The sequence below is a fragment of the Triturus cristatus genome, chromosome 5_1, assembly GCF_964204655.1.
Source record: "Triturus cristatus chromosome 5_1, aTriCri1.1, whole genome shotgun sequence".
Taxonomy (NCBI): Eukaryota; Metazoa; Chordata; class Amphibia; order Caudata; family Salamandridae; genus Triturus; species Triturus cristatus.
In genome coordinates this window covers 405658011-405676493 of record NC_140587.1, presented here as the reverse complement: position 1 = coordinate 405676493, position 18483 = coordinate 405658011, and the positions used below count along the sequence as shown (strand labels likewise).

General features: G+C 48.4%; 1 protein-coding gene across 15 annotated transcripts in view; it reads right to left on the bottom strand.

Moving 5' to 3' along the window:
• UBR5 (ubiquitin protein ligase E3 component n-recognin 5) overlaps nucleotides 1-18483 on the bottom strand; it is a 2036132-nt gene that overhangs the window by 66324 nt on the left and 1951325 nt on the right. For all 15 annotated transcript variants that reach the window (XM_085605144.1, XM_085605147.1, XM_085605145.1 and 12 more), the window contains one exon: nucleotides 12059-12203. In XM_085605144.1, coding sequence (XP_085461270.1) covers nucleotides 12059-12203 — 145 coding nt within the window. The remainder of the gene's footprint in view (nucleotides 1-12058; nucleotides 12204-18483) is intronic.

Below are 18483 nucleotides of genomic sequence, written 5' to 3'. Positions count from 1 at the left end.
CAAGGGCCCTGAAAGGGAGTCCCTTACGCTGGAAGTCAGTTCGCAGAACGGGGAGGATGGGTGGGGTGGTAAGGAATCTATAACAAATATAGGTCTCTTACAGATATATCGTTACCGAAGGTAAGTAACTTGTTCACCTGAAGGAGACTATTAGTTATGGATTCCTTACCTTAGAATAGATACCCCAGCATTACCAACCCCGGAGGTTCACACCAGAAAGTCCTGGAGAACTGAACGGCCAAAGAAGCTGTCTCTCCGGACTTGGCTGTCCAGGCAGTATAGATTAGTGAACGTGTGCAAGGAAGCCCACGTAGCTGCCTGGCAGATGTCATGAAGGGGGACTCCACGTCCTAAAGCAGTAGTGGCTGCCGTCGCCCTGATGGAATGGGCTCGCAACCCTACTCGAGGTTCCTTTTTTGCTAAGGAATGACAAATCTTCATTGAAAGAACGACCCATCCAGAGATGGTTCCTTTTTGCACGGGCCGACCTTTCTTGGTGCCCACATAGTCAACAAACAGCTGATCATCCACCCGGAATTGTTAAATGTGATCCAGGTAAAATGAGAGCGCATGTTTTGGATCCAAACGGTGGAGCCTCTCCTCCTCTTTAGAAGGATGCGGGGGCGGGAAGAAGGTGGGCAAAGTAATCGATCTGTCCTATGTGGAAAGAGGTAACTACTTTGGGAAGAAAAGAGGGTCAAGTTCGGAGGACAACCTTGTCCAGATTAACAGCAAGGAAATGAGGCTTAGAAGAAAGAGCCTGAAGCTCACTCACTCTGCGAGCAGAGGTGATGGAAACCAGAAAAGCACTCTTTAAGGTCAAGAGTCTGAGAGGACAATTATGTAGCGACACGAATGGAGCGCACATAAGGTAGGTCAGAACCAGGTTAAAGTCCCACAGGGGCATTACGAAAGGAATAGGAGGAAACATATGAGTAATGCCCTTAAGGAAACGATTTACAATAGGGGACTGGAAAAGTGAAGGCTGATCAGGAAGCCGAAGAAAGTCCGAAATGACCGAAAGACGGCCTTTAAGAGTGCCCAGAGTAGAGCCCTGCTGGGCCAAAGAAAGAATGAAGAGGAGAACCTCTTAAAGATGGGCAGAAAGGGGATCCACAGCCTGCCTTTGCTGTGCACCATGCTACAAATTTGTCCCATCTACAGGCGTATACCGTTTTAGTGCAGTGACGCCTGGCTGCAAAGATTACATTACAGACTTGGGAGGAAGGTCGAAAGCTGTCAACTGACGGTGCCCACTCTCGACTGAAGGAGGTGGAGGCTGGACAGGTTCGGGTTGAGGACCGTCCCTTTTGCTGCGACAGGAGATCCTCCCGAAGATGCAGTATGATCGGAGAATCGATGGCCATGTTCAAGAGGTCGGTATACCAGACTCTCCGTGCCCAATCCGGAGCCACAAGGATGACTTGGGTCTGGTTGCGCCGGATCTTCTTCAGCACCCTGGGCAGAAGTGGTATAGGCGGAAAGGCGTATAGAAGACTGCAAACCCACTTGCGACGGAAAGCTTCGCCGAGCAAGTGCCGCCTTGGAAATTCAAACACGCATTACTGCTGACATTGCGTGTCCTCTTAGGTGGCGAATAGATCTAACCAAGGCTCTCCCCACTGCTGAAAGAGACCTTGCACCACCTTCGAGTGAAGACGCCAATCGTGATCCATCATGCACCTGCGGCTGAATTAGTCTACCATGGCGTTCAGTAAACCTGCCAGGGGTTGAACAACCAGGGATAAGCCCTGATGTTCCAGCTATGTCCAAAGGCGGAGAGCCTCTTGACATAGGGTCCATGACCCCACTCCGCCCTGTTTGTTCCAGTACCACATGGCGGTGGTGTAGTCTGTGAACACCTGCACTACTCTTCCTTTGACAGAAGGAAGGAAAGCTTTCAGTGCAAGACGATTCGCCCGGAGCTCCAGTAGGTTGATGTGGAGCCCAGACTCTGCCGGAGACCAGAGACCTCTGATCTCCGCCTCTCTCATGTGGCCACCCCATCCCAGGAGTGATGCATCTGTCACCACTGTGAACTCTGGTTGGGGAAGGGAGAGGGATCTGCCATTGACCCAATCCTGGTTCGTTAGCCACCACTGCGATTGGTGTGCGGTGTCATCCGACATCTGGACGCAATCGGAAAGATTCCCCCGATACAGTGCCCACTGGAACTTCAGGTCCCACTGCAGAGCCCGCATATGCCACCTGGCATGATCCACCAGCAGGATGCAGGAGGCCATGAGGCCCAGTAGCCTCAGGGTCATTCTGACCGAAACCGGGGATAGAGGCTGCAAGATCGGAATCTTAGCTCTAATATCCCAGACTCACTGTTCGGGAGGTTAAGCCTGAAACTGCATTGTATCCAGAACCGCTCCGATGAAAAGGAGCTTCTGAGGGGGAATCAAGTGTGACTTCGGCACAATGATAGTGAACCCCTGCGAGTGCAGGAGGTCCGCCGTAGTCTGGAGGTGGGAGACGACAGCCTGGGCGAGCCTGCCTTCAACAGACAGTCATCGAGATAGGCAAAGACTGGAAGCCCTGATCTGCGCAGATGAGCTGCAACCACCACCATCACTTTCGTGAACATCCGAGGGGTGCTGGTAAGGCCAAAGGGAGCACGGTAAACTGAAAATGCTCGTGGCCTACCATGAACCATAGGTAACGCCTGTGGGCCGGCAGGATGGGGATATGGAAATAGGAGTCCTGCAAGTCCAATGCTACCATCCAGTCTCCAGGGTCAAGAGCAGACAGAACCTGAGCCAATGTCAATATCTTGAACTCCTTCCGGAGTAAGTGATTGACGTCCCTGAGATCTAAGATAGGATGCAGGCCTTTGTCCTTATTGGGCACCAGAAAGTAGTGGGAATAGCAACCACGATCTACTTCTGGCACAGGGATGCGCTCAATGGCTCCCTTGGCCAAGAGAGCCGTAACTTCCTGGCGGAGAAGGGCCAAGTGATCCTCCGACATGCGATGGAATATAGGTGGCAGGGATGGAGGGAGTAGCCCCTTTGGACTATCTGCAAAACCCACCTGTCCAACATGATGTTCTGCCAGTGGGGGAGGTGATGGCAAATCCTGACGCCCGCTGGCCCCCTGACCCACGACGCTGGGTCCCACGTTCCCAGCCGTGCAGAGGCTGAACAGTTTGCGCAGGCCTGTGGCTCTGGGCGGAACGTGGTGGGGCACCCCTTCCATAGCCATGAAAGGGGCGAAAAACAGACTGCGTGAAGCGAGAAGTGGTAGCAAGGCCCATGGATCTGGCCATAGCCCTAGAATCCTTAAAGTGCTCGAGTGAATTGTCCGCTTTGTCGCCAAACAAGCGACAGCCATCAAAGGGCATGTCTAAAAGCTAGTGGACCTCAGCTAGGCGTAGCATCCCAGGGCTACAGACGTTGAAACCATCCTGCCTAGTGAGTCGGCGGTGTCCAGCCCACACCATATGGTGAACATCGCTGCATCTCTACCCTCAGCAACCGCATGGGAGAGCACAGCCCGGGCCTCCTCCGGGCACTGTGGCAGCACCTGCGCGACTGTGTTCCACACAGAGTGGGTGTAATGGCCCAAGAGACATGCAGTGTTCCCCGACCACAGTACTAAACTAGTGGAAGAAAACATCCTCTTCCCAAGGTGATCCAGCTTCTTGTATTCCCTATCAGTTGGAGCGGTAGGAAATGCACCCTTTGAAGTAGAGGCTTGGACCATCAAGCTCTCTGGGGTAGGGTGTTGGGAGTGGAAAATGGGGTCACCCTGGGCCAGGCGGTGGCGTCGGACAATCACCCTATCCACAGGGGCCCATGTGCTGGGCTTGGACCAAGTGCCCAGAAGGATGTCCGTGAGGGCCTCATTGAACGGCAGCAGGGGCTCCGAAGAGGCCGCTGCCGGTTGAAGCACCGCGGTCAGGCGGTTAGTCCTGACCACCACCATAGGAAGCTCGAGGTTCAAGTCCTCAGCCGCCCTTCAGAAACACCACAGCATAAGAGGCACCCTCCTCCGTAGCCACGGTAGGGGAAGAAAGCATGCCAAGGTCTGGAGACGTGTCAAGACCACTGGCCCCACCCAACTCCTCTCGCCAGTCTGGTTCTTCCAACTGGTCTGCCAGAGGGTCCACAGAACCCTCCCAGTCTTCCTCAACCTCCTCTGGTTGCCACTCAGGGCGATAGGGAACACCAGGGTAGAACAAGGGTACAAAAGTACCTGTCGAACAAAGTTACTTACCTTAGGTAACGCTTTTTCTGGTGGATACAGTATCTGCCTGTGGATTCCTCATCTTGTGAATATCCCCTGCGCCAGCATTCCACTGAATTTTTTCCCCAGCTCTCCATGCCGACATGGACGTCATAATTCGACGGCTCCGCTCGCGACTCCGTATGACATCACCGGAGCCATAAGAGAGTCACGTCGGCGTGATGACGTCAGTTCCACCCATTTTTTCTGTGCCTTCGAGGCGAACAGGTGGACCGACAACAGATTCAAAGTATACACAGTACCCAACATTCGAACAAATATACATAGTACATAATCAAAAGGAAAGCTAAAGAACATAAGCATTTCCTATAAATGTACCAGAAAGAAAGAAGATACAATGTAAAACAACATGTCAAACAAGGCATCCTTTAAGGTATACAAAGGTGAACAACGGAGAGGTGGGTGGGTCAGTGAGGAATCCACAGGGAGATACTGTATCCACCAGAAAAAGCGTTATCGAAGGTAAGCAACTTGTTCTTCTGATGGGATACATCTGCCAGTGGATTCCTCACCTTATGAATAAATTCCCACAGCAGTCCCACTCCTGGAGGAGGGTTTCCACCTTCCTATACCAAAAAGTCCTGCAAGACAGAGCTCGCAAAATGGCCCTCCCTCCTCATCTCAGAGTCTAAGCAATAATGCTTTGCGAAAGTATGGAGGGAGGCCCAAGTCGCGGCCTTACAAATGTCTGCAACTGGAACACCCCTGGCCAAAGCAGAGGTGGAAGACTTCGCTCTAGTTGAATGAGCTCTAATACTCTCAGGAGGAACCTTACCAGCAAGGGCGTAGCAGATCTTGATGGTTAGGATGATCCACCTGGACAGAGTGCGCTTGTGCACAGCTTTGCCTTTTGAGTGTCCAATATAGCCCACGAAGAGCTGATCTTCAAAACTAAAATCTTTTGTTCTGTCCAAATAAAAGCTCACTGATCTTTTACGGTCCAAGCGGGTAAGTCTCTCCTCCTCCTTGGAAGGGTGAGGGGGAGGATAAAACACAGGCAGAGTAATGGACTTCCCCAGATGAAAGGGAGTAACTACCTTAGAAAGGAAAGCAGCCCTGGTCCTGAGGACCATCCTTTCAGCATGTAAGGATAAAAACAGGGGTTTTGAACTAAGAGCTTGAAGCTCACTCACCCTCCTTGCCGAGGTTATGGCTACCAGAAAGACCGTTTTAAAGGACAACAGCCTCAAAGGGCAGCTATGAAGGGGTTCAAAAGGGGACCCCATCAAAAACGATAAAACAAGATTAAGGTCCCACTGTGGCATTACATAGGGAGTAGGGCCTTTGATAAATCTTAAAACAATAGGAGATTTAAATAACGAGGGCTGATCTGGAAGACACAGAAAAGCCGATAAGGCTGTTAAATAGCCCTTAACCGTGGCCACAGCACAACCTTGCTGAGCCAAGGAAAGAGCAAACTGAAGCACATTAGACAAGTGGGCCTTTAAAGGGTCAATGGATCTCTCTCCACACCATTTTACAAACTTAGACCATCAATAGGAATAAATTGACTTAGTGGAGTGTCGTCTGGCCGATAATATAACATCCACTACGTCCGGTGGGAGAGAGAAAGAACTCCGGTTGCCCCGTTCAATCTCCAGGCATGAAGGTGCAAGCTCTGGAGGTGGGGGTGAAGAACCTGCCCTTCCGACTGCGAGAGGATGTCTGCCCTGAGAGGGAGACGGAGGGTGCGATGAAAGGTGAAGTAGATCTGTGTACAACACCCTTCTTGGCCAATCCGGGGCGATCAATAGGACTTGGGGCCGGTCTTGGCGAATCTTCCTCAGAACCCGAGAAATCAAGGGTATGGGAGGAAACGCGTAAAGGAGTTGTGAGCCCCAACTCAACTGAAACGCGTCCCCCAATGCCCCCTGCATCGGAAACTGGAGACTGCAGAATGACGGGCAATGCACGTTCTCTTGAGTGGCAAACAGGTCCACCCGAGGTGTCCCCCACATCCGGAAGATGTGCTGAACTACCTCTGGATGAAGCCTCCACTCATGGTCGGCGGAAAACTGTCGACTGAGACTGTCCGCACGTAAGTTCAGCACCCCGGCCAGATAATTCACCATCAAGCAAATCCGAAGGTCCTGAGCCCAGGACCAGAGTAGCAGAGCCTCTCTGCAGAGACGGTACGACCCTACTCCTCCCTGCTTGTTGACATACCACATCGCGGTAGTCTTGTCCATCAGGACTTGAACCGACTGACCGCGTAGGGAAGGGAGAAAAGCCTTGAGCGCCAAACATATCGCCCGCAATTCTTGAAAATTGATATGAGACAATCTTTCCTCTGGAGAACAAAGACCCTTGATCTCCAGATCCCCTAGATGAGCACCCCACCCCAGGGTGGAGGCATCCGTTATCACTGTGGCCACCGTTGCAGGGAGATGAAAAGGCTTTCCTTGAGACAGATTGCCCTCCACCAAGACAGATTCGCTGCAGCTTCTCTGGAGATCCTGACTGACTCCCTGAGATCCCTGTTGTGCTGATACCACTGCTTGCGGAGACACCACTGGAGCGCCTTCATGTGCCAGCGTGCATGGTTGACCAACAGAATGCAGGAGGCGAAAAGACCGAGCAGGCGAAGAACCTTCAGAACTGGAACAACCGCTCCATTGTGGAATAAAGGGATCATCTCCTGAATGTCGAGAATTCTTTGTGGAGGAGGAAATGCTCTACACACAGTAGTGTCCAGTACCGCCCCTATGAACAGGTTGCGCTGAGAGGGCACCAGGTGAGATTTGGGCACATTGATTGAAAAACCCAAGTTGAATAACAGATGAGATGTTACCTGCAGATGATGTTGCACCATCTCTGGCGACTCATTCCCAAACCTCCTGAGATGGGCAGCCACCACTGCCATCACCTTGGTGAAGACTCAAGGTGCAGTAGTAAGACCAAACGGAAGGACCGCAAACTGGGAGTGTTGCGACCCAACCGTAAAACAGAGATACTTCCTGTGCGACTTCAGGATTGGGATGTGGAAATACGCATCCTGCAAGTCGATCGACACCATCCAGTCTTCTTGCTGCAACGCCTGAAGAACCTGTGCAAGGGTTAGCATCTTGAATTTCTCCTGCTTCAGGTAAAAGTTCAAGACTCTGAGGTCCAGGATCGCACGCAATCTGCCGTCCTTTTTGGGAATCAGGAAATACCGTGAGTAGCATCCCTGACCCATTTCCTGCTCTGGAACCACCTCTATCGCACCTTTTAGTAGCAATGCAAGAACCTCCTTCTGCAGAAGAAGCAGATGGTCCTCTGAGCAAAAACTTTGGCAAGGAGGGTAAGGGGGAGGAAATTCAGGAAAGGGAAGAGCATACCCCTTCTCCACAAGGTTTAAAACCCAAAGGTCCGTTGTGACCGATTTCCAACCTTGCAGAAAATGGGACACTCGACCCCCAACAGGCCCCACGTGATCCAGGATGGGGGATCTAGGGCTGCTTCCCTGTAGCATCATTGGGAGCAGAGGAGGCTGAGGAGGAGGAGGGATTGCGGCCAGAACCACGCCAACCCCTTTGTCTTACTCTATATGATCTATAGAGAGAATTTTGTTGCTGCTGCTGCTGAGGTTGACGGAAGGAGCGAAAGGAAGACCTTCCAAAACCCCTATACCTTTTGAAGCCAAACCCTTTCGACTGTGTCTGCAAACCTAATGACTTCGCAGTAGCTCGGCTATCTTTGAATCTCTGCAAGGCGGAATTCGCTTTCTCTCCAAAAAGCTTTACTCCATCAAAGGGTAAGTCAACCAGAGTGGCCTGAACATCAGAACCGGAAGAGCGGAGCCAAGCCTGCCTTCTAGTAGCTATGGAAGAACCCATAACTCTGGCCACAGAGTCAGCCGTATCTAGGCCTGACTAAATAACTTGCCTAGCTGCAGCTTGAGTGTCAGAAATAACTTCCATAAAAGAACCCTTCTCCTCAGGCAATTTGGGGGCCAACTGTTTTACAGAGTCCATCAAGGCATGAATGTAGCGGCCCAACAAGCAAGTGGCATTAGTTGACTTTAGCGCCATACTAGCAGATGAGAAGACCTTTTTAGCTGACTGCTCAATCTTCTTTGAGTTTCTGTCAGCTGGCGCTTGCGGAAAAGCCCCCGAAGATTGTTTTGAGCAGGATGCTTGTACTACAAGACTCCCTGGAGAAGGATGGGAGGAAAGGAAGCTAGGATCCCCCGGAGCCTCTCTATCTTCTCGCCACAGTCCTAGAAACAGCAGGCGAAGAAAGTGGCTTGCGTCAAACGTCTATAATGGGATCTAAGATAGCCTCATTAAAAGGCAACAGTGGCTCGACAATAGAGGAAGGCGAATGAAGGACGTCAGTCAATAAGTTCGGCTTATATTCCGCAGAAGGCAACTGTAAATCCAAAAGCCATGCAAATGGTAAAGAGCCAACTCTTGAGGCGGAGAAGATCTGGAAGAAGAAAGTTCCCACTCAGGAGTGGTGTCCAATCCACTTGCCTCCTGAATACCTTCAAATTCATCCGTGGAGTCACCCAATTCACCTTCCTCCACTTCATCTGCTCGATACTGTTCCGCTCTCGAAGAGAGGCTCAGAGGCTTATAGAGGAGGATCAGAGGACACGGCATCGGTGGCGCCGTACGCGGAGTCGGTTGCGACGATGGAGTCGGCGGCGTCATACGCGGCGCAGCTGGAGTTGGCGCCGGCGTCGAAGGAGGCTCCGACGAAGGCACGCGATCCAGACGAGGCCGGGAGGAAGGCTCTCCAGACAGCGCCGGGAACTACCATGACGGCGCCATTGGCAAGAAGGGCATAAATGGTGCCTGTGCATAGTGTTGTGGCACGCCCAAACTGAACGCCATTGGACCCACAGGACCTGAAGGTGCACCGAATGGGAAGGCTGCTCTTTGGAAAATACCATACAAAGCATTAAAAAAATGCGTTGGATCCGCACCCGGAGTCGGGAAATGCGGGTGTGGATTTGAACCTGTATCTAGCCGAGGAGTAGCTGGAGCCGGAGCCGACGGATCTTCTACTGGAACCACTGGTTCACCTTCAGCCACAGGAGAGAGTTCAGCAACCTGATCAGGTTCGGCGTCGGTAGCTGGAGAATCCATCGGTGCCGGAGACTGCGCCGGAGTTATCTTTGGCAAAGGAGACTTGTCCGGAGAAAAACGAGAAGGGGAGGGTGAAGGAGAGACCAAGTCCTTACTGCGACGTCGAGGTGAAGGCGTCCTCGAAGCCCTACTCTTCGTAGTCATGCTTCCTCTTCTTCTTGCGTATTATCGACTTCGACGAGTGCAAAGTCGACGACTCCGGCTTCGACTTATCTCGTTTTCAACCTCTGCCCTCCTTCTTTGCCTTGGCCATGAACAGCTTCGCTTCCCTCTCCTTTAGGGCCTTAGGATTCATTTTCCTGCAGCAGGAACAGTCTTCCACATTGTGATCTGACGAAAGACACCATAAACAATCTTCATGGGGGTCAGTGATGGACATGTGACCCCCACATTCCCTACACGGCTTAAAACCTGACTTCCTCGACGAAGACATGAGTACTTCCGAAACAGTAACCCACAAGGAAACTACAAAGTAACTCTACAATCAAGGAGAGTACTGGAAAACTGTTACGCGTTGACGGCGCGGAAAAAGGGAACTGACGTCATCACACCGACGTGGCTCTCTTATGGCTCCGGTGACGTCACACGGAGTCGCGAGTGGAGCCGTGGAATTAGGACGTCCACATCGGCGTGGAGAGCTGGGGAAAAAATTCCTTGGAATGCTGGCGCATGGGGATATTCACAAGGTGAGGAATCCACTGGCAGATGTATCCATCAGAAAGCGCCGGTACCAGCGTCGGTCGATGCCGGTATGACTCCATGTCCATGTCGAGTGGGAGGCCAGGGTCGACGTCGGTTGGGGACACAACCAGCGTCGGAGGGGGTGGAGGTGTCGCCAATAGATTCGATGCCAGAGGAGGTGTGGTAAAGGTCGACTGGCGCCGATCCGGATTCAGGCCTGGAACCCTGACGGCCCTGCGGTGCCGGGGCTGAAGCCGCCGGCATCGAAAGCCTAGAACCCTCAGCCGAGTCCACGGGGCCCCAAGGCATGCCAGCAGATTTGGGCTTCGTAAAAGCTACGAAGTTGGGCAGAGCTCGCTCCGAGGAAGGGAGGGAGGTTCGGAGCCGACCCAACAGGCTCCGCTGGCGGAGCCAGAAGACTACCTTCCGCATCTCGCGACGGCTGACGGACGGGGAGAACACGAAGAGCGACAGTGTTTCTTCGCCTTCTTTTGTGCTTCGACTTACTCGAAGACGAAGACTAGTGTGTTGATGGCTTCGCAACCAGTCCTGTGGCCTGCTTCTCGACCAGGACCACGAGCGGCGCGGAGCCGACGGCCGGGCTTCCAGAACCTTTCGGGACCGTTCCTGCAAAAACTTTGGAGCCATGGCCTGACAGTCGGAGCACGACTTCGAATTGTGGTCGTGCTCCTGGCACCAGAGGCACACTACATGTGGGTCCGTCACCGACATCAGCTGGTCCGCCGATGTGACGTCCCTGTGCACCAGGAGTCAAACGGCTCGAAAAAGAAGTCGCCAAAAGTCGAAAAAAGACAGTAAAAAATGACTAGAGGTACCGCTCTCTCCAGATCTGCACTGGCTGGTGCGGAAAAAGAAAGAACTGACGTCAGCCCGCAGGGGCGGCGTCTTAGTAGATACCGCTACGTCAGCCCGGCGATCACGACGACGAACGCGGAGTCAACCAGCATCACCTGACGCGCAGGGGTACTGCTACGAAAAAATTTCTCCTGATCCAGTCTGACGCCTGGGGGTAATTCTAAGGTAAGGAATCCATAACTAATAGTCTCTTTCAGATCTATCTCCTAGCTATGAATATACCTCAATGTGGTCTGCTCCTTCCATTTATTTGTACCACTTCTATGAAATGCCTTTGCCAATCTCCATTTGAGATACCCACTCAAAGCACATTTACAGTCCAATACAGACTTAATCACGGCTTTCTATGCAATCCGCAATGTATCAACCATGTGTGTAATTGTCTGCCTCCTTTACCTAGGTATGTAGCTAATAGTAACGCTGCCAGTATTTATGTTTTCTCTATACTGTCTCACTATTGCTCAAATTAAAAATGTCAGGTTTCCACTCATTTGTAACTATTCCACTATACCATCGCTTGTACTATGTACCACAATTATGTTAGAAGGGGAATCCAATTCAAAAATATAAATGAACTGATCTGAGCTGAAAGTGACAGACTCATGAATCAAATTCTAAATTCTTAACCGCCTAAGAACCAGTCCATCGATGCTTCTCACAAACCAAAACCACTTTCTAGCATTAATTTTTAAGACATTTTGTGAAATGTCATCGCAACACGTCATCCAGGAAACAGATGCAGTCTACTGGCATCGATATGAGCTTTGGCCACATACAAAAAATGCACACCATGATTTTCAATTGGCCTGGTTTAGGAGCTGACATTTATGATCAATAATAAGTCAATGCATTCACACATTAGTCTGAGCTATATATCCATAATGGGACCCTTATCTGAAGGCTATGAATTACGGTTCAACAACCCAAGAGTAGAGGAGAGGGTGGGAAATGAAGGGCATTCAGAAATAGATCATTTACTTTAGATGCTTGGGGAAGGCTATAAAAACACGTTATCGCCATAGAAATAGATAGATAACAATATGAATATAATAATTATATAAGAATGGTGTGCATGTTTTGGTGAAAAGACATGATTGAAATAGTTGGCAGTTTACTTGTACTATGTGTTTTGTAAAGTGTGCCTTGTATTTGGCATGACCTATTACAAACCATACCTGATTCATCATTGAAAGAGGTAAAACTGATGAGCATTTGCACATTAACTTCTCCACAGCCATTAACCAACAGCCTGAAATCTTCTGCTGTCAAATCTTCTAACGAATTCTTTGGAAGTACATCTAGCAAACCTTTCCTCATTGCCTGGAAGATAGAAGACAGTTATTTAGACCTTTACATTTCTACAATTAAAAACAGTAACAATGGACCTCCAATCTATACAAAGATAAGTAAGGTACTTTATGTGAGACTGTGAGGGACTCTGGGAATAAAAGAAAATAAATACATTTTAGATCAAGTTAACTCTTTCATTAACTTCGTTGCCTTGTGGACACAGACAAATGGGCAAGTAGATGGTGTTTTAATGTCTAGCTGACACATTTTAGTTATTAAATGCTGAAACCATATCTAAATATCTTGAGAATGCCAGATACAATTCAAGCAATATTTGCTTACTGGATACATCATGCTTTGATATATGTTTTTTTCAAATAGAGTGCAATGATTAATAGGCAGCAGCTGAGTCTGAGAGAAATGAAATGGTAGTGTTTGTCAGTTGCAAAAAGAAGACCTGCAAGAAAATCACAGTGTATATCGTGATACATACTCCAAGACCAACATAAGAACCAAATAGTCTGACCATTTCCTTGCCTGTATGAATGACTATAAATTCAGATAGTATATTTAAAACCATTTTAATATGTATTATTAACAGGACTGTGTTTGCTATTTATTGTGTTGTGCACAACCCCTACAGAACACTAAGGTTACTGGAAAATGACTGTCTTAATCATAACTGTGCACAAAAAAATACATGCTAGTACTCTAGGCACACAATGTTGATAGTTAATGTTTGTTCTCTTGTATGATTTTTTTTGGAGAGAATGGTATTTCTGTGAAAGGATTTTACCAAGGTAAGCAAATTAGTATTGGGGGGGCAATGAAATTAATTTGAAACAAGCATGATGACAAGTAATTTATCATCATATCAGTGCATGGATGTTTTGCTAAAACCCAAACATGTTTGAGTGCTTTTCTGGTATTGAATTAATGATCAGCTTTTCGTTGGCTATGCTGGTTCCAAGAAAGACAAGGCAATTCAGAGGCGTAATATTTTCCACTAGAACACGCTGTGCATCACAATTTGCTGCACTCTTGCCAAGAAGGACCATCCAGAGGGCATCAAGGCCCATTTCAAGAGAGAAAAGCCTGCTTCTATTTCACTTTTAGGGGTGTTTCTGCTCTGCATATTTGCAGGGTTGCAACATAGTCTTTATTCCATACTTTAAACAGACATTATTGCTTTGACTCTTAAGTCGACAAGAATGGCCTTTACCCCAGATCTGGGTTGCAGACTTCCTGCTTTGATCATCTCATCAGACCCAGCACCTTGGTGATAGTGCTTGGTTTTCAGTTCAAGAGCTGATAAATCTGGCGGTAGAAGCATCCATCACAAGAAAAGGAAAATTATACATACCTTGTAAGCACCTGTTCATGACATGTAGTGCTGTAGATTCACATGCTGTGCATTCTTCTGTCATCTAGTGTTGTGCTCGGATGTGTACAAGTTACTTCTTCGAATTAAGTCTTTGAGTCAAGGGACTTAGTGACTCCAGCTATTAGTGGTATTGTGCATGGGCATAGGCTCCACTGTCATTGCCCAGAGACTGTGGTGTGGGTGTGGTAGTCTGGCGGAAAAGTTTTAGCATTTTGCATTTTTTTCGCAGTGGAGAACAGATCCATCTGTGGGAACCTCCAATGTTGAAAGTTCATGTATAGAACTTGGGGTGGAGTCCCCAATCGAGGACTTGTTGATGCATCCTGCTGAGCAGGTCCGCTAGATCACTGTCCACTCTAGAAATGTGCTGAATAAGTAGATAGACTTTGAAATGGATTGCCCTCCTCCAGATTCTTTGAGCCACACTGGCCAACTGCGGTGAATGTGTACCCTGTATGTCTGTGAGTAAAACATGGCAGTCGTCTTGCCTATGCTTATCAGGACTGTCTTGTTCTGAAAGAGAAAGTGGTAAGCTCGGAAAGCAAGCTGGATGGCTAGTAACTCCAGGTGATCGATGTGAAGAGGTTGCTGGATAGGGGTCCATTGGTCCTGAACAGTGAGTTAATTAAGATACGCTCCCCAACCTGTAAGTGATGCATCTGTGGTGATAATCTCTTGTGGTACTAGGTCCAGGAAGGGCCGCCCCTGCAACAGGTTGTTTGTATTGTACCAATACAAAATGATGTGTGCGGCCCCACAACAACACTAGATCCTGTAGATGAAACTGCGCTTGAGATCACTGTGCCGCTAGGACCTCTAGTGACAGGCACATTTGGAACCTGACATGAGGGACTATTATTAATTAACATTTGATAGAGCGCATGGCTACCCATAGGCATCCCAGCGCTTACGACGGCAGGCAGTCAGATACAGTTCAAGGTCACTTCTGGAAAAGCCATGTTTTTAGTTGTTTCCGAAACGAGAGATGATGGGTCGTTGAGCGGAGATCGATGGGGAGCGTATTCCATAGTTTTGCAGCGTTATAGGCGAACATTCGGCCTCCAGAACGTGCTCTTTTGATTTGGGTACTGTCGCCAGGAACAAGGTAGCTGAACGCAAGCTTCTCGAGGGGCGATGAAAAGCTATAAGTGAGAGGTTAATTTTAGGGCCCATACCCCAAAGTGTTTTGTGTGCTATGCATAATGACTTGAACATTATGCTTTCCTTGATTGGTAGCCAGGGTAGCTCCTTTAATGCCGGCTTGGCAGAGTGTGCTTTAGGGGTGTTGCGCAGCAACTTGGCTGCACAATTTTGCACCACTTGCAGTTTCCTTGTTGTGGACTTTGGAGTACCCAGGTAGAGGGAATTTCCATAATCCAGCTGGGATAACACCAGTGCCTGAACCATAATCCTACGTACAGATTCAGGGAGAAGTGGAAGAATTTTTTGCATCTGTCCAATGATGCCGTAACGAGGCTGCTAATTGTACAGCTAGATGGTCAAATTTGAGCGACCTATCCAGCCAAACTCCCAGACTTTTAATCTTTTCTTTGGGCTTTGGCGACGGGCCAAGACAATTTAGCCAACTCTAGCCGGCCGTAGAGCTGGAGCAGTTGCCCAGGATCATTAGCTCCATTTTGTCTCCAATATGCTTGAGACACGACTGATCCATCAACGTGGCCACCGTTCCCAAGCAAGATTTTAGATTAGCTGGCACCTTCTTTGGTTTGCTAAATGCCACCACTAGTTGGGTGTCTTCTGCATAAGTTATAATATGGATTCCATATGGCAGGACTAACTCTGCAAGGGGCCTTAGATATATATTAAATAGGGTGGGGCTCAGTGAGGAGACCTGTGGGACTCCACATGTAAGTGGCACCCTTCTTGAGGTGTGGTTGCCCTCGAATACCTGGTATGACGTATCTTTCAGAAAGGATTTGATCCAGGTGAGAACTTTTCCTGATACTCCGATCATTCTTAATCTGTCTAAACGGATGCTGTAATCGACCGTATCGAATGTGGAGCTCAGGTCAAGCAGTATGATTGCCACCGTGCCTCCCTGGTCGAGAATTTTCTGTGATTCCTCCACTACTGCTAACAGGGCCGTTTCTGTTCCATGATTTGGTCGGAAACCTGTCTGGGAAGTGTGCAAAATCGACTGAGTTTCTAAGTATTGAGAGATGGTTCTATTTACATATTTCTCTAAGATGTTACTGGTCATGGGGAGGAGCGAGACCGGCCGATAGTTGCCCCATACATCAGGATTAAGGGTGTTTTTTTTTTTTTTTTAGAAGTGCTCTTATCATGGCATGTTTCCATGATCTGGGCACTTGGCCAGTTGCCAAAGAAGAATTTAATACATCCAGTAGCACAGGTAAAATGACATCCTGCCACCTTGCACAGCATGTGAATGGGGGCTGCGTCCAGGGGGGAACCTGATTTAACTTTGGAAAACAGTTGGAATAATGTAGCTAAATCCAAAGCAGGAATATCTTCTAGCCGTGGGAAACTACCCCGCAGAATTTCTACCTCCCGGTCCTGGTTATCGGGCCGGAAGCATTAGGAAAGGTATTGTGATATCTAGAATTTTTTTATTAAAAAACTCGGCGAGTTCGGTACAACGTTGCTTAGAGGATTCCACAGGTAACTCAGGTGGTGAGCACTTTGTAAGATTTTTCGCTATTAGGAAAATTTCCCTAGGAGCGTACGCTGCCACTGTAATTTTCTCCTCATAATATTGTGTTTGTGCTCTCTTAAGTTTCTGCCTGATAGATTTTTATAGCTGCTCTGTAGTTCTGTTTATCATCTAGGCTATATTCTTTCCTCCAGGCTCTCTCTAGTTTTTTACATTTTTGCTTGAGTTCCCGTAACTTAGGAGAGTACCACTGTGATCGTTTTTCCTTAGGCCATTTTTGACTCAATTTTTGCAGAATGATCTTGTCCAGGGAAGATTCGACCTATTGATTAAACGTGTCAGACGCTATGCGAGGGTCAAGATCTCCTAAAGGTTTAGAATGCAATAAAGATGTAGACCAAACCTCTGGCGAGAGTTTCGCCCATACTTGATCTCGGCTTTTGGAGGATTGCTAATTGGATTTAGCTGTTGAAGCCTTCCTGGAGTTAGCTGTTGAAGCCTTCCAATAAATCGGAATTAAGAAATGGTCCGACCAAGGAACTGCAATGGGGTTGTCTACCGAGAGTCGTTCATCATTCGTAAAGACCAGATCTAAGATGTGGCCCTTATCATGCGTTGGGCTTTGTATTAATTGTGTAGCTTTTAGGTCTAGGATCAAGCCAAATGCTTCTGGTTTAAGAGGGTCCTCTAGATGCAAATTGAGGTCACCTAAAGGAAAATGCTGCTTACCAGTATGCATCTGTTCTTGGCATGTAGGGCTGTAGATCCGCATACTTTTGCATAGATCGCCATCTGGTGTTGGGTTTGGATGTTTGCACTTGGTTATTGTGGAAGTCTTTGTCGACACAAGATAGGTGACTCCTCCTTTGCGTAGTAGTGTGCATGGGCATCGACTCCATCTACAGATTGTTTTTGCCATAAAGGGTGAGGATGGAGTAGTTAGAAATAGAAAAAAGATGTCCATGTGTAATGTATCTAAGTTAGATAGTACTGCAACACATATAGAGTCCGGGGAGGCGGGTGGGCGTATGCGGATCTACAGCTCTACATGCCAAGAACAGATGCATACTGGTAAGCAGCATTCTCCGTCCGAGGCATATGAGCTGTAGATCGCATACTTTTGCATAGACTATACAGCATTTACCCCGTTAGCGGTGGCTACTTGTATGTGCTGCAGTAGTTTGAAAAAGTGTTCTTAGTACAGCCTGGCCCATACTAGCTTGCTGTTTTGCCTGCACATCTACACAGTAGTGTTTTGTGAAAGTGTGCGGTGTAGACCATGTTGCGGCTTTGCAAATCTAATCCATGGGAATGTTTCCTAAGAATGCCATGGATGCCCCTAGCTTGCGTGTGGAATGCGCTCTTGGGGGAATGGATAATGTACGCTTTGCTTTTTAGTAGCTTTTTGGTAGCATATTTGAATGCATTCAACGATCCACCTGGCAATTCCAGTTTTTGATATAGGATGAGAAAGGTACGAAAAGTTGTTTAGTTTACCTGAAACTCTTTGTCCTTTCAATGTAGTAAAGAATAGCTCTTTTGATGTCAAGTGTATGAAGAGCCCGTTCAGCTACTGAGTCTGGTTGAGGAAAAAATACTGGGAGCTCAAGAGACTGGTTAAGAATTTAGAATTTGTCAGAAGAACCACTTTGTTGTGATGGATTTGCAAAAATGGTTCCTGTAGGGTTAATGTCTGGAGTTCACTTACTCTTCTGAGAGATTTGATGGCTACAAGGAAAGCTACCTTCCATGTGAGGAACTGTAATTCACATTTATATAAAGGTTCAAATGGGGGACCAATGAGCCTTGTTAGGACAATGTTTAGATTCCTTACTGGAGAGGGTGGAACTCTGGGAGGAATGTTCGAGTTACTTACCTTCGGTAACGATGTATCTGGTAGAGACGTTGTCTAGCCGCAGATTCCTTAACTTAGAATTATCCCCAGGCGTCAGACTGGATCCGGATTTATTTTGCAGCAGCACCTCTGCGCGCCGGGGGACCGCGCCACACAACCCCGCCCTGATGTCGTCCACGGACTTGACGTTAGTGAGGGTATATAAGTCCCTCGCGGCGCGCTGACGTCAGTTTTCTTCGGAGAAACTTTTCAGCGACACAACGCGGAGACACCAACAAAACTGTGAAAGTATGGGAACAGTGTGAGAAGGAGAAAAACCCCCATCATGAAGGCCAGTATCAGACACTGTCTGTTTACAAACCAAGAAGTAAAGGATAGAGTACATGCAACGCTGTGAGAGACAACCCCGCATAGCAAAGTGTGGACCCTCACTAGA